The 16,055-nt window shown below is 41.1% G+C and overlaps 1 protein-coding gene across 1 annotated transcript in view; it reads right to left on the minus strand.

Annotated features, from left to right (window-relative positions):
- BCAS3 (BCAS3 microtubule associated cell migration factor) overlaps positions 1–16,055 on the minus strand; it is a 749,063-nt gene that overhangs the window by 706,622 nt on the left and 26,386 nt on the right. The window contains exon 5 of the mRNA XM_017870817.1: positions 13,539–13,645. Coding sequence (XP_017726306.1) covers positions 13,539–13,645 — 107 coding nt within the window. The remainder of the gene's footprint in view (positions 1–13,538; positions 13,646–16,055) is intronic.

A 16,055-nucleotide genomic window follows, 5' to 3' on the forward strand; every position in this document is an offset into this window, starting at 1 on the left:
AAAAAAAAAAAAAAAAAAAAAAAAGAATTCAAAAGTAGACAATTAAACCAATGAAAAAATAGAGTATAAGAATTACCCACACATCTATGGTATTATTCCAATTAATTGGGTAAAGAATGGTCTTTTCAGGAAATGGTGCTGAATCAATTGGGTATCATTATTCTAAAATAGAGATAAATAAGAAATAAAGCTTAGGCAGATGGACTGCTTTGGGCCAGGAGTTCAAGGCCAGCCTGCGCAACATAATGAGAGCCCCTCTCTACAAAAAAAAAAAAAAATTTTAAGTAGCCGGGCACGGGGGCACATGCTTATAGTACTAGCTGCTCAGGAGTCTGAAGCAGGAAGATCACCTGAGTCCAGGACTTGGAGGCTGCAGTGAGCTATAACAGCACCACTGCACTCCAGCCTTGGCAACAGAATGAGACTCTGTCTCTAAAAAATAAGGAAACGAAATGAAAAGAAATAACCCTGACCCCATCTCATACCATACACATACAAAATTTTGGGGTTTTTTTGTTTGTTATTTGTTGTTTTAATGAATCTTAAACCTAAAGGTAAATACAACCCTCTAAAAGAAAAGGAATTTTTTTTTTTGAGACAAAGTCTCACTCTGTCGCCAGGCTGGAGTGCAGTGGTGATCTTGGCTCACTGCAACTTCCGACTCCCAGGTTCAAATGATTCTCCTGCCTCAGCCTCCCAAGTAGCTGGGCTTACAGGTGTGTGCCATCACGCCTGGCTAATTTTTGTATTTTTAGTAAAGATGGGGTTTCACTGTGTTGGCCAAGATGGTCTCGATCTCCTGACCTCAGGTGATAAGCCCGCCTCAGCCTTCCAAAATGCTGAGATTACAGGCATAAGCCACCATGCCCAGCCTTTTTTTTTTTTTGAGACAGAGTCTCACTCTGTCACCCAGGCTGGAGTACAGTGGTACGATCTCGGCTCAGTGCAACCTGTGTCTCCCGGGTTCAAGCAAGTCTCATGCCTCAGCTACCCAAGTAGCTGGGATTATATGCACATACCATCATGCCCAGCTAATTTTTGTATTTTAGTAGCAATGGGTTTCACCATGTTGGCCAGGCTAGTCTTGAACTCCTGACCTGAAGTGGTCCGCCTGCCTTGGCCTCTCAAAGTGCTGGGATTACAGGCATGAGCCACCACACCCAGCCTAAAAGAATATTTTCATGTCCTTGGAGTAAACAAAGATACAAAAAGAAATAATAATAGAGCAAAAGATAAAAAATCTGAACCACAATACTACTGGGTCAAATTTAAATGACCTGGATTTGATGACAGTGCTATGGTTATACATTTATTCTTAGGAAATTATACTAAATAATTTATGAAAACAGGCCAAGCACGATGGCTCACGCCTGTAATCCCAGTACTTTGGGAGGCCGAGGTGACTGGATCACTTGAGGCCAGGAGTTCAAGAAGAGCCTGGCTAACATGCCAAAATCCCATCTTTACTAAAAATACAAAAAATTACCTGGGCATGGCGGCACATGCCTGTTGTCCCAGCTATTCAGGAGGCTGAAGCAGGAGAATTGCTTGAACCCAGGAGGCAGAGGTTGCAGTGGGCGAGATCGCGCCACTGCACTCCAGCCTGGGCAACAGAGCGAGACTCCATCTCAAAAACAATAATAAATTTATGGAAATTATGGTTCAGAAAATATATGCATAGATACACAGACTGAGAGAATGACAAACAAATAAGGCAAAATCCATGATTGGTGAATCTCCATGATGGGCAACAGGAATACCTTGTATACATTATAAAGTTTTCTGGAAGTTTGAAATTTATTGCAAAATAAAAAGCATTTTTTGAAAAAGGGTCTTACTGTGTACTGTGATGCCCAGGCTGGAGGGCAGTAACATGATCATAGCTCACTGTAGCCTTGATCTCCCAGACTCAAGTGATCCTCTCCCCTCAACGTCCTGAGTTGCCGGAACCACAGGCACATGCCACGAGGACCGGCTAATGTTTTATTTTTGGTTGAGACGGGATCTCACTATGGTGCCCAGGCTGGTCTCAAACTTCTAATCTCAAAGGCTCCTCCCACCTCAGCCTCCCAAAGTGCTAGGATTACAGGCATGAACCACTGTGCCCAGCCTAAAAAGCATTTTTTATTTTTTGGAGACGGAGTCTTGCTCTGTCACCAGGCTGGAGTGCACTGGTACAATCTCGGCCCACTGCAACCTCCACCTCCCAGGTTCAAGTGATTCTCCTGCCTCAGCCTCCCGAGTAGCTGGGACTACAGGCGCCCGCCACCACGCCCGGCTAATTTTGTATTTTAATAGAGACGGGGTTTCACCATGTTGGCCAGGATGGTCTCGATCTCTTGACCTTGTGATCCACCCACCTCGGCCTCCCAAAGTGCTGGGATTACAGGCATGAGCCACCATGCCAAGCCCCCTTAAAAGCATTTTTAAAACCTCACAGCCTCACGGAAGATATCAACACATCCACAACAGAATGGCCAAAACTGAAAAGACTGACAATACCAAGTGCTGCTGAGAATGCAGAACAGACAGAAATTCCAAATACTTCTGGTGAGAGTACAAAGTTGGCAAAACCACTTTTGAAAACTATGTGGGAGTACCTACTAAAGGTAGACATGTACTTATCCTATGACACAATAAATCTACTCCTAGATCAACACCCAAGACAAATGAGTGTCTATATACAGCAAAAATTACCATTTTTTGTTTATGTCTATGACAAAATTACCATATACAAGAATTTTCATAGCAACTTTATTAATACTCAAAACTGGAAACAACAAAATGTCTATCAGTCATATAATGGATTTTAAAAAAATTATTGTATTCACATGATAGATACTACACAGCAAAATTAATGTTACACACAATAGCATAAAAACAAATCTTACAGTCATAATGTTAAGAGACAAGCCAGAAATAAAAGTATACTTTTTAAATCTATGACCGTATTTTTTAGACATTCAAGCATAGAAAAAAACAAATCTGTGGTGATAGAAGTCAGAACAGCAGAATAACGGTTACTTGGAGATGGAAAGAGGGTAGTATGGCCAAGGAAGTGGCACGAGGGATTCTTTTGAGGTACTGGAAATGTTCTAGATCTTAATCCAGGATGATGGTTAGAATGTTTTATATATATATATATATATATATATAATGTATATATAATGTATATATATCTCAATCTATGCACATAAGATTTGTGCATTTTACTGTATGTATATCTCAACTAACATTTATCAGAAAAAAATTGCATTCCACAGACTTATAAATCAGCTTAGGTCCAAATAATATACTGTTTTAGAGTAGAAAATCATCAAAAAGATCTCAAATAAGAAAGAGTCAAACTTACAATGATAAATTTCAAACTCACAGTAATGTCTACTGCCTACGTCAAATCAACAAGAGTCACGCCACTATTTGCACACAGGGAAAAATTAAGTTTCAGATGCAAGACTTCTCTGAAGTGATACTTTAAGAAACATACTACAGGAAAAGATATTTTAATCCACCAATATGAGTAAATTCCAGAAGTTTCTTCAGTATTACTCTTCATTTCTGCTTTTATTCATCCATAACAACCAATTCCCTCCCACTGCAGATGTCTAAGGATCCACCTATTACTTCTCTTTCCAGGAAGAAGATAATGCACCAAAGAAAATAAAGTCCTATTCTCAACAAAGGCAATTTTTTTCACTGGACTCCATCCATATTCAACCTCTCTCTGCTTGCCAGTGTACCCAAATCACTAACTTTATATTACTCCCAAATGAAACCCATAAAAACTGTTTCCTGGCTAACAATCTTAACATGGCAAGGTCTATTGGCACCTAACCTCTAATAAATAGTAGACTAATTGGTATTTACCTCAAGAATGCCCTTGCATGTTTGCTCTAAAGCTTTTAGTGTATAAAAACTACACAAAAGCTTTAGGGCAAAAATTTCCTTTCAAGGAGCAGATGCACTTTTCTTAGATCAATGTGGTAGCGACACCTAGTGTTAGGTCATTGAAGTACCGCATATACACAGCTCCAAGAAAACACTACAAATACTAACTTTTGAAACGAAAATACGGTCATCCCTCTGTATCCGCATGGGATCGGTTCCAGAATCCCTGTGGACACCAAAACCTCCAATGTTCAAGCCCCTTTTATAAAATGGCATGGTATCTGCACATAAACTATGAATATATAACCTATGCACATCCTCCTATATACTTTAAATCATCTCTAAATTACTTATAATACCTAATACAATGTAAGTGCTATGTAAATAGCTATATTGTCATTTTTATTTGTGTTATTTTTTATTGTTGAATTATTTTTTACTTTTTTCCCAAATATTTTCTATCCATATTGACTGAATCCACGTATTCAGAATCCATGGATACCCAGGGCCAACTGTATACTGTTTCACACAATACAACTGCCATATTTTAGGTGCTGTAATAAATATACTCTCCATTTTTTTTTAGAAAAAATTAAGCATTTCAAAAGAAGATAAGATGCTGGGCGCAGTGGCTCATGCCTGTAATCACAGCACTGTGGGAGGCCAAGGCAGGAGGATTGCTTGAGCTCAAGAGTTCAAGATCAGCCTGGGCAACATGGCAAAACCCCACCTCTACAAAAAAAAAAAAAAAAAAAAAAAAAACCACAAAAATTAGTTGGGCATGGTGGCGCATGCCTGTGGTCCCAGCTACTCGGGAGACTGAGGTGAGGGAATCGCTTGAGCCCAGGAGGTTGAAGCCATGATTGCACCACTGCACTCCAGCCTGGGTGACAGAGCAAGACTATGTCTCAAAAAGAAAAGAAAAGAAGAGAAAACTAAGTAGGCATTTAAACAGATAGCAAAAATTACAGGAAAATATCAGAAGACTTTTACCACTGAAACTTTAAGTGAAAACCCTTTATTACTTGTAAGACAAGATGCTATACAATTTTTGCTTTTCATGATTTTTAACATAGTCTAAGTCTAATAATCAAATTCTATTTCTGCTAAAATGATGCCATCTTTCATACTAAGCAGCACCAGTCCCCAGGTCAAGACTCTGGAAACATCTTTGACTTTCTTCTCTTCTAAATGTCTAACCACTTACCATGGTTTTTGGTAATCCTCTCACAGTAACAAACTTACTTCAGGCTCTGAACATCTAACATTTAGACAGTGTTGAAATTCACTCCTAACTAGCCTTATAACCTTTTCTTTTCTCCTGCTATTCATCCCACTGCAACCACAAAATCAATATTACAGACAGTTTTTGGAATGTATGTTTCCAAAAGCTTCTCAATGAGTCCAAATTATTATGGCTGAAAGAATAAGTCCAACTCCTCATTCTGCAATTCAAATCTCCTCCTTGAAAATTCTGTATCTTATTCTCATGACTACAAAGAATGTATAATGCTAAAATGAACGTTAATAATCACAGAAATGTTATTTGTGTGAAATAAAATAATACATGATTGCATGTCTAAACATACTTCTCAAAAACAACTCCTTCTCCAACTGGATGCCTTGATGATAGTGTTTTTCAAACCATTTGTCATAAAAGACCAATTTCCTTTTATTTTTCTAAAAGCTGGCACAAATGATACTTCTGTAAACTATATACATATGTTTGGAGAGTATGCACTGGCAAATACTACAGGTTTCTAAAAGCTTACTCTCATTTTCTGCACTTTACCTTTTTGCTGCCAATAACAAATGATTCACTATCACCAGTTCATGGACCAGCAACAGTCTACGGTTCGCACATTTAAAACCAAATTTACTACCTTTCCACCCAAATCTGCTCTTCACATACCTTTCTTATTTTTAAAAGTGATATTACCTCTATTCAAAATCCTCCAATGGCTTCTACAACTAAGTAGTGGTGGTGGTGGTGGTGGTGGTGTTTTTGAGACAGAGTCTTGCTCTGTAGCCCAGGCTGGAGTGAAATGGTGCAATCTCGGCTCACTGAAAGCTCCACCTCCTGGGTTCACGCCATTCTCGTGCCTCAGCCTCCCAAGTAGCTGGGACTACAGGTGCCCGCCACCACGCCGGGCTAATTTTTTTGTATTTTTTGTATTTTTAGTAGAGATGGCATTTCACCATGTTAGCCAGGATGGTCTCGATCTCCTGACCTTGTGATCTGCCCACCTCAGCCTCCCAAAGTGCTGGGGATTACAGGTTTAGCCACTACACCCGGCAACTAAAATTTTTACTGGGCAACAAAATTATACAAATAATTGCTAAAATATATACAAACGGCCAAGAAACATGAAAAAGTACTCCACATTATTAGTCATCAGGGAAATGCTAATGCTAAGTAAATCCTCAAGGTATAACCTACCAAAATAGCTAAAATTTAAAAGATCACAAAAATCAGCCAGGCATGGTGGCATGTGCCTGTAATCCCAGCTACTCTGGAGGCTGAGACATGAGAATCGATTGAACCCATGAGGTAGAGGCTGCAGTGAGCAGAGATCGCACCACTGCCCTCCAGCCTGGGCAATAGAGCGAGGCTCTGTCTAAAAAAACAAAAAAAACTAACCAAATATTGAACTCTAGTTAATTATATGCATGCAAAAGTAGTTAGGGGAAAGCATATTGATGTTTGCATTCCTCTGAAATGCACCGAATAAGATGGACATGAGAAAGTATAGTAGGCAGCTCTATGAACCCGTTCTGGTTCTGAGGGTTGCCTGAAAAAAAAAAAACTGGAAAAAGAAAGTATAGGAAAATTTTAAGGGTATACTCTAGTTGAGGGGTCTCCAATCCCTGGGCCAGGCACTGGTTAGGAACCAGGCCTCACAGCAGGAGGTGAGAAGCAAGCAAGCAAAAGCAAAGCTTCATCTGTATTTACAGCTGCTCTCCATCACGCACAGTACTGCCTAAGCTCTGCCTCTCGTCAGGTCAGCAGCATTAGATTCTCATAGGCATGCGAACCCTATTGTGAACTGCGCATGCCAGGGATCTAAACTGCATGCTCCTTATGAGAATCCAATGCCTGATGACCTGTCACTGTCTCCCATCACCCCCAGATGGGACCATCTAGTTGTGGGAAAACAAGCTCAGAGCTCCCACTGGTTCTACATTATGGTGAGTTGTATAACTATTTCATTATATATTACAATGTAATAATAATAGAAATAAACTGAACAATACATTTACTGTGCTTGAATCATACTGAAACTATTCCCACCCCGTGGGAAAACTATCTTCCACAAAACCGGTCCCTGGTGCCAAAAACGCTGGGGACTGCTGCTCTAGATAGTGGGTATAAGTATTTTCACTGTAAAATTCCAACTTTGCTCTATATTTGAAATTTCAGATGTCCTTACAAGGGCTAAAACAAAGCCCTAGCCAACTGCCACCTCTTGGACATAATCTCTTACTCTTTGCTTTGCTCCCCTAACTCCAGCTAAACTGCCTCCTTACTGTTCTTAAATATAAGAAACATATTCTGCACCACAGAGTGTTTATACTGGCTTGGAGTGTTCCTCCCTCAAATACCCATATGGATAACTTCACACCACTCCACTATGTCACTGGATCTTTGAGAGGCTTTCCCAGACCATCCTATATAGAACAGCAACCCACGACAACACCAACCCCCCTACCATACATAACATCTATCACCATCTAACATGGTACACATTTACTAAATCTATCTTCCCCACCTACCAGAATGAAAATTCCACAAGGAGAATGACTTTGTTTTGTTCAGTGTTGTCTCAGCACCTTCAACACAGTCTGGCATGTAATAGACAATTAATAAATCTTTGCTGAGTGAATGAATTAATAAATGTATGGGATAAGTACAAATGACATGGCTGTAAAAGAATGTAATTTGGAAAATCTATCAGAAGCCTTACTTTTATTGATCTCTCCAAATTATATGACCATAAAGATATTTATCTCAATATTCTTCTTTCTTCTTTTTTTTTTGAGAGGGTCTTGCTCTGTCACCCAGGCTGGCGTGCAGTGGCGCAATCACAGCTCACTGCAGCCTCGACCTCCTAGGTTCAAGTGATCCTCCTGTTTTCAGCCTGAATTTTTGTGGTTTTTGGTTAGATGGGATCTCACCATGTTGCCCAAGCTGCTCCTAAACTGCTGGCCTCAAGCAATACACCACCCTCAGCCTCCCAAAGTGTTGGGATTATAGGCATGAGCCACCATGCCCGGCCTCAATACTCTTTAAAGAGAAACAATTTGAGAAATCTAAATCAATCTCTAACTATACAGAAAAGAACGCTTTCATCTCAGAACCTCTGTTTACTGTTTATTGTTCCAGTCTTACCCTAAGTATTTTTTAGCTTATATGCCACTTCCTTGTCATAATATGTCATCCTTTTTCTCATATTACAACTTAAGTTGTATATGCATTTATTTTTATTTAAATATCTCTCTCCTACTAGCTCCATGACAGCAAAGACCACATCTGTTGTGCTCACCACTGTATATCCCAGACATGTCCTGAATAAATGAACACCATTTAAATCTTCATAGTTCGTGGCCGCGCACGTTGGCTCATGCCTGTAATCCCAGCACTTTGGGAGGCTGAGCCAGGCAGTTCACGAGGTCAGGAGCTCAAGACCAGCCTCACCAACACAGTGAAACCCTGTCTCTACTAAAAATACAAAAATGAGCACGATGTGATGGCGCGTGCCCATAATCCCAGCTACTCAGCAAGGTGAGGCAGGAGAATCGCTTGAACCCGGGAGGCAGAGCCTGCAGTGAGCCGAGATCATGCTACTGCACTCCAGCCTGGGTGACAGAACAAGACTCCGTATCAAAAATAAAAAATAAAACAAAACAGAACTTTGTAGTTCATGGCACCAATCTATCTAAAACTGGGAGAAGAAAACTTCAAAAAGTATGATATTTTGAGGTCAAGTGTGGTGGCTCACGCCTGTAATCCCAGCACTTTGGGAGGCTGAGGCAGGTGGATCACGTGAGGTCAGGAGTTTGAGACCAGCCTTGCCAATGTGGTGAAACCCCATCTCTACTAAAAATACAAAAATTACCTGGGTGTGGTGATGCATGCCTGTAATCTCAGCTACTCAGGAGGCTGAGGCAGGAGAACTGCTTGAACCCCGGAGGTGGAGGTTGCAGTGAGCCAAGATCGCGTCACCACACTCCAGTCTGGGCGACAGAGCAAGAGTCTCCAAAACAAAAAAAAAAAGAAAGGCAGCGTATAGAACTTCATTTTTTTCATATTTGAATCTCACCCCACTATTTGGTTTTTAAAATATATACGAAGATAATTTTATTTTTTTAATTAAGAATTTTAAGCAAGAAAGCTTATACTTACCTCACCAAAAAAGAGTCAATAACATTGTTAGGGATGGTTGGAAAAAAGGGTTGTTTATCTGGAACGCCAACATAACAATCATTCTATGTCAAATCTGGTGTGTTTAAAGAAGGGATCTGACAGCTCAGGAAAGCTAGGAAAGCTGGTGTCATATACAAAGCAGTAGAGATTGGGGAGTAAACTACTGCACAGTTCTGCTTTTGAGCTGACTCTAATTAACGATATTCCTAGACATCATCTAAGTTCCATTCACATCTATGCACTTCAATAGACAATTTTTTTAAATGTTTAAGATATGCTTATTTTCTTAACCTGAGACTTCCAGGTGGGACAGTTTTGTCTTTCTTTTTGAGACACAGTCTCACTCTGTTTCCCAGGCAAGAGTGCAGTGGCGCAATCTCGGCTCACTGCAACTTCCGCCTCCTGGGCTCAAGCAATTTTCCTGCCTCAGCCTCCCAAGTAGCTGGGATTACAGGTGCCCACCACCATCCCTGGCTAATTTTTGTACTTTTAGTAAAGATGGAGTTTCACCATGTTGGCCAGGATGGTCTCAAACTCTTTGACCTCAAGTAACCTGCTTGCCTTGGCCTCCAAAGTGCTGGAATTACAGACATGAGCCACTGTGGGACAGTTATATTATACTCAACAAGAGGGAGTCCTGAGTATATACTACAAGCAAAAACTAAGCTAAGGTTTGGACAGGGGTTGATTTTCTGCCCACCTACACTTACTCAAAAGCAAAGACATAGCTAGGCATGATGGCTCACATCTGTAATCCCAGTGGTTTGGGAAGCCACAGCAGGAGGATGGCCTGAGGCCAGGAGTTCAAGACCAATCTGGGCAACATAGTGAGATATCATCTGTATTTTTAAAAAGCAGGCCAGGCACGGTTGCTCACACCTGTAATCCCAGCACTCTGGGAGGCCAAGGCCGGTTGATCACTTGAGGTCAGGAGTTCAAAACCAACCTGGCCAACGTGGTGAAACCCCGTCTCTACTAAAAAAAAACCACACAAAAATTAGCCTGGCATGGTGGCTCACACCTGTAGTCCCAGCTACTCAGGGGGCTGAGACATGAAAATCACTTGAACCCGGGAGGCAGAGGTTGCAGTGAGCTGAGATCGCCCCCACTGCACTCCAAAAAAAAGAAAAGTAAATGCAAATGCAAATTGTCCCTCAGCATCTGTGGGGGATTGGTTCCACAAACCACCCATGGATACCAAAGTCCATGATGCTCAAGTACTTTACATAAAATGGCACAGTATTTGCATACAACCTTTCCATATCCTCTCATATACTTTAAATCATCTCTTACTTACTTATAATACCTAGTACAATGTAAATGCTATGTAAATAATTGTCATACTGCATTGTTTAGGAAATAATGACAAGAAAGAAAACTCTATGTGTGTTCAGTACAGACACAACCACCCTCTTTTTTAATTCCAAATATTTTCAATCCACAGTTGGTCGAATCTGCAGATGTGCAAAACACATACATAGAGGGCCAACTGTATGAATTACAGACTATAAAGATCCATGAGAGTCATTTTTTTCAGGTTGGCAAACAGGCTGCCCACTGTCTAGCATATGCTCATTGAATGAATAATGGTTATAAGTTTCAGAAGGGTTCCAACACAGTAATGGCTAACGGAGTAAAACATAAAAGATAATTATGAGTATTTGAAGGTACATCCTAATCTTTTACAAATGAAAACACTGGGGCTCAAAAAACGATATTCCAAATTCCGGCATTTTGGCATGCGGAGCATTTTGAGCTAAAGGAAATTAAAAGGCCTCAGAAGCCCTCAGAACCAAGGACTTCTGATGTTCTCCTGCTTCTCCCTCACAAGCACAAGGTGGAACTCTCTAAAGTTCCCTTTCCTGAAGCTCTTCTAGAAGAAACACAATTACCTCCCTCTCCCCTCTCTGAAATTTCTTCAACCAGAGAAGATTAATCTCAAATTGCAGGAAGGAAAACCGAGAAACGACATCACACCTAGACAGACTTTGTCACAGGCTATCATCTCTGCTCAGGTCCCATTTCCAAGAGAATCACTTAGAAACGATTTTCTGCTCTTTGGGCCCCTTCAACTTTCTTGAGAATGACTTACTAACTCTCAAAATTGACTACATTCCTCCTTTTCCTTCTCCCCTATGAAGAGAGCACTATGTAAGCTTCAGCCATCTGGCCCTTCTTTGAGTCTCATTTTATGTGGCTCTCGTGCATGTGTATGCTTTTTCCTCCTGTTAAGCTATTGTCAATTTATTTCAGAGGGAGAAAGGAAAATTCCCTTCACCTCTACAAAAACTGAACCTAAACTACAAAACTACTCGCATGTCATATCTTTAGCAATCACATTTGAAAAGTGATGAAGTATAGCTCTTAGATCATGGGCTTTGAATTTGAATTCAGACATAACTAGGTTAAAATTCTACTTCCACCTCTTAAAAGCAGTGTGACCTTACCACCTGTAAAACAAGGTAACTTCTACATTAGATGAGATAATATGTATATAAACCTCTTTGACCATAATGAGAGCTCAATCAGTGAAACATAAGAAGCTTATTTTCCCAGATTCTTTTTTTTTTTTTTCCTGAGACAAGGTTTCACTCTGTCACCCAGGCTGGGCGCGGTGGCTCACACCTGTAATCCCAGCACTTTGGGAGGCCGAGACGGGCGGATCACGAGGTCAGGAGATCGAGACCATCCTGGCTAACACAGTGACCCCATCTCTACTAAAAATACAAAAAATTAGCCGGGCATGGTGGCAGGCACGTGTAGTCCCAGCTACTCGGGAGGGTGAGGCAGGAGAATGGCGTGAACCCAGGAGGCGGAGCTTGCAGTGAGCCGAGATCACACCACTGCACTCCAGCCTGGGCCACAGAGCAAGATTCTGTCTCAAAAAAAAAAAAAAAAAAAAAAATTCAAGCCTCTCAAAATACAATCTAGGCATAAGGAGGAATAAAGACTAAAGACCTTAAGCACTCAAAGATAAACAGAAATTAACTTTAAACTATTAAAAGTAATGCCTCTAATTATAACCAAAACAAGCGAGCAGTTAAAGCAACCTGAGTACCACCAAAGGAATGTGTTCAATCCAGTCAACACCCCAATCACACAGGCTCAACCCTCTTGTTAAACGTATAGCTTCCTCTTTGTCTTCAATTCTGTCAACAAACAGCATAATGAAGCAAAATGTAGTCTCTATTAATAAGAAAAATTTACATTTACAAAACCCTTTTGTTTTATCAAAACCTAGAAATATTCCTCTCAGTAAGAAAAAAAAAACTACCAAATTTTCAGTACTTTCTGCATGCCTTTGGAACAATACCAAAATTACAAAGAACATTGCAAGACCTTGAAACATGTCAACTACACTTCCCAAAAGGCAAAAGAAAAAGAACACTTGTAATTTCGTGACATACCAGCATGATTCTTCTACCTCTGCAAAGTAAAGCCAAGTTAAAAAAAAAATCCCACATCTTAGATACTTAATAATATGATAATTATAAAAACAGAATTGGCCAGACACAGTGGCTCATGCCTGTAACGCCCACACTTTAGGAGGCCAAGTAGGAGGATTACTTGAGCCCAGGAGTTCAAAAGCAGCCTGGGCAACACAGTAGGCCCCTGTGTCCATTTAAAAGTATTAAAAATTAGCTGGGTGTGGTAGCACGTGCCTGTAGTCCCAACTACTCCAGAGACTGAGGCAGGAGGATCACTAGAGGACAGAGTGAGTTACAATCATGCCACTGCCCTCGAGCCTGGGTGACAGAGACTCTGTCTCAAAAAAAACAGAACAGAATGGAAGACCAAACTTCATCAGAAGTGACTTATCAAAAAATAAACATTTTTTTAACTTAAAAAACGTTGGCCAGGCGTGGTGGCTCATGCCTGTAATCCCAGCACTTTGGGAGGCAGGGGCAAGCGGATGACGAGGTCAGGAGATCGAAACCATCCTGGCTAACAAGGTGAAACCCCATCTCTACTAAAAATACAATAAATTATCCAGGCATGGTGGTGGGTGCCTATAATCCCAGCTACACTGGAGGCTGAGGCAGGAGAATGGCGTGAACCCGGGAGGCAGAGCTTGCAGTAAGCCGAGATCGCGCCACGGCACTCCAGCCTGGGCAACAGAATGAGACTCTGTCTCCAAAAAAAAAAAAAAGTATCTACAGATTTCACATAAGCTAACATGCTGGGAAGTATAATGTTTTAGGTATTCAACCACATGTGTACTTACAGGGACACTCCAGACCTGCATTCCATCACTGTAGCCAATCATAATCAGCAAAGGTGGTTCATTCCCAGTGCTATGTATTTCATGAAATTCCAGATTTCTTGATGTATCTGCAATACAATTAAGTAACACAGAAGCTAACTTAAAAGACATAATGTCAGTCAAGAAAACAACAGTATTTCTTTAATGCCTGATTCAATCTTTACACTTCTCCAGTGACTATCCTCTCTTCTCTTAATAGACAGAATTCTCAAAGTTGTCCATCCTGGCTATTTCCTTATATATCTGTCATTCATTGGCCCATTTCAACATAGCTTCTAGCCACACCATTTAAATAATATCAAACATTTAAGGGGAAAAAAAAAAAAGACAGGGCTGGGCATGGTGGCTTACACCTATAATCCCAGTATTTTGAGAGGCCAAAGTAGAAGGATCACCTGAGACCAGGAGTTCAAGATCAGCCTAGGCAACACAGCAAGATCCTGTCTCTATTTAAAAAAAAAAAAATAGTCCAGGCCTGGTGGCTCACGCCTGTAATCCCAGCACTTTGGGAGGCTGAGGTGGGCGGATCATGAGATCAGGAGGTCGAGACCAGCCTGGCCAACATGGTGAAACCCCGTCTCCACTAAAAAATACAAAATTTAGCCGGGTGTAGTGCCGCGCCTGTAATCCCAGCTACTGGGGAGGCTGAGGCACAAGAATCACTTGAACCCAGGAGGCGGTGGTTGCAGTGAGCCGAGATCACACCACTGCACTCCAGCCTGGGCAATAGAGCAAGACTCCATCTCAAAAATAATGATAATATTATTATTATTAGCTGGGCTTGGTGGCACACACTTATAGTCCTAGATACTCTGGAGACTGAAGTGGAAGGAGCCTTTAAACAAAATAATTCAAGACTGCGGTGAGCTATGATGGCACCACTGTACTACAGCTTGGGTGACAGAGCAAGGCCCTGGCTCTAAAAATAATAATAACATCAATTCTACACAAACTTTTTTTTTTTTGAGACAGAGTCTCACTCTTTCATGCAAGCTGGAGTAAAGTGGAGCCATCATAGCTCACTGCAGCCTTGACTTTCTATGCTCAGGTGATCCTCCCACCTCAGCCTCCCAAGCAGCTGGGACTACAGGCATATGCCATAATGCCCAGCTAATTTTTTGTATTTTTTGTGGAGACAGGGTTTCGTCATGTTGCCCAGGCTGGTCTCAAACTCCTGAGTTCAAGCAGTCCACCTGCCTCAGCTTTCCGAAGTGCTAGGATTACAGGTATGAGCTATCACGTCCGGCCTTACACGCTTTTCTAAAAAACAGAAGAGAAGGCAATAAGTACCAACTCATTCTGAGGCAATCAAAACTAGACTAAGAAATTACAAGAAAACTATACATTAATCCTCCTCAGGAATGTACATATAAAAATGCTTTACAAAGAAAACAAAAATACAAAGACTAGCAAATTGGATTCCACAATATACAAAGGATAATCAACCACTAAAATATAGGGTTTATCCCACAAATGTAAGATGGGTTAACATTGGAAAAATCGATTATAACTTGCCAACAGTAACAGAATAAAGGCGAAAAATCATATGATCATTTCAACATATGTTAAAAAAGCATTTGCTAAAATGCAATAGCTATTTTATTTTTAAAACTCAGCAAATCAAGAATAAAGGATGTCTATGAAAATACTGTAGCTAATTATGGTAAAAGACTGAATGCTTCCTCCCTATGAGGCAGAACAAGGCAAAAATGCCCAAACTTAAAACTTATACTCAACACTGTACTAGAGGCCCTAGACAGTGCAATTAGGAAAGAAAAATAAACGAGATAAAGATTGAAAGGAGAAGAAGTACAGTTGACCCTTGAACAATGTGGAGGGTAGGGGTGCTGAGTCCCCCGTCCCCCAATGAAGTCAAAATCCACGTATAGACTGAGTAATCCCAGCACTTTGGGAGGTCAAGGTGGGCATACCACTTGAGCCCAGGAGTTTGAGACCAGCCTGGGCAACATGGCAAAACCCTATCTCTACAAAAAATACAAAAATTGGCCGGGCGCAATGGCTCATGCCTGTAATCTCAGTACTTTGGGAGGCCGAGGCAGGCGGATCACCTGAGGTCGGGCTTCGAGATCAGCCTAACCAACATGGAGAAATCCTGTCTCTACTGAAAATACAAAATTAGCCAGGTGTGATGGTGCATGCCTGTAATCCCAGCTACTTAGGAGGCTGCAGTAGGAGAATTGCTTGAACCCGGGAGGCAGAGGTTGCAGTGAGCCGAGATCAAGCCATTGCACTCAAGCAACAAGAGCAAAATTCTGTCTCAAAAAATAATAATAATAATACAAAAATTAGCTGGGCTTGGTGAAAAGCACCTGTAGTCCCAGTTGCGGGGGAGACTGAAATGGGAATATCGCTTGAGCCCAGGAGGTCAAGGATGCTGTAAGTTGTGATCACACCACTGCACTCCACTCCAGCCTGGGTGACAAAGTGAGACCCTATCTCCACCAAAAAAAAAAAAAA

The sequence above is a fragment of the Rhinopithecus bieti genome, unplaced genomic scaffold (assembly GCF_001698545.2).
Source record: "Rhinopithecus bieti isolate Rb0 unplaced genomic scaffold, ASM169854v2 scaffold_5497, whole genome shotgun sequence".
NCBI lineage: Eukaryota > Metazoa > Chordata > Mammalia > Primates > Cercopithecidae > Rhinopithecus > Rhinopithecus bieti.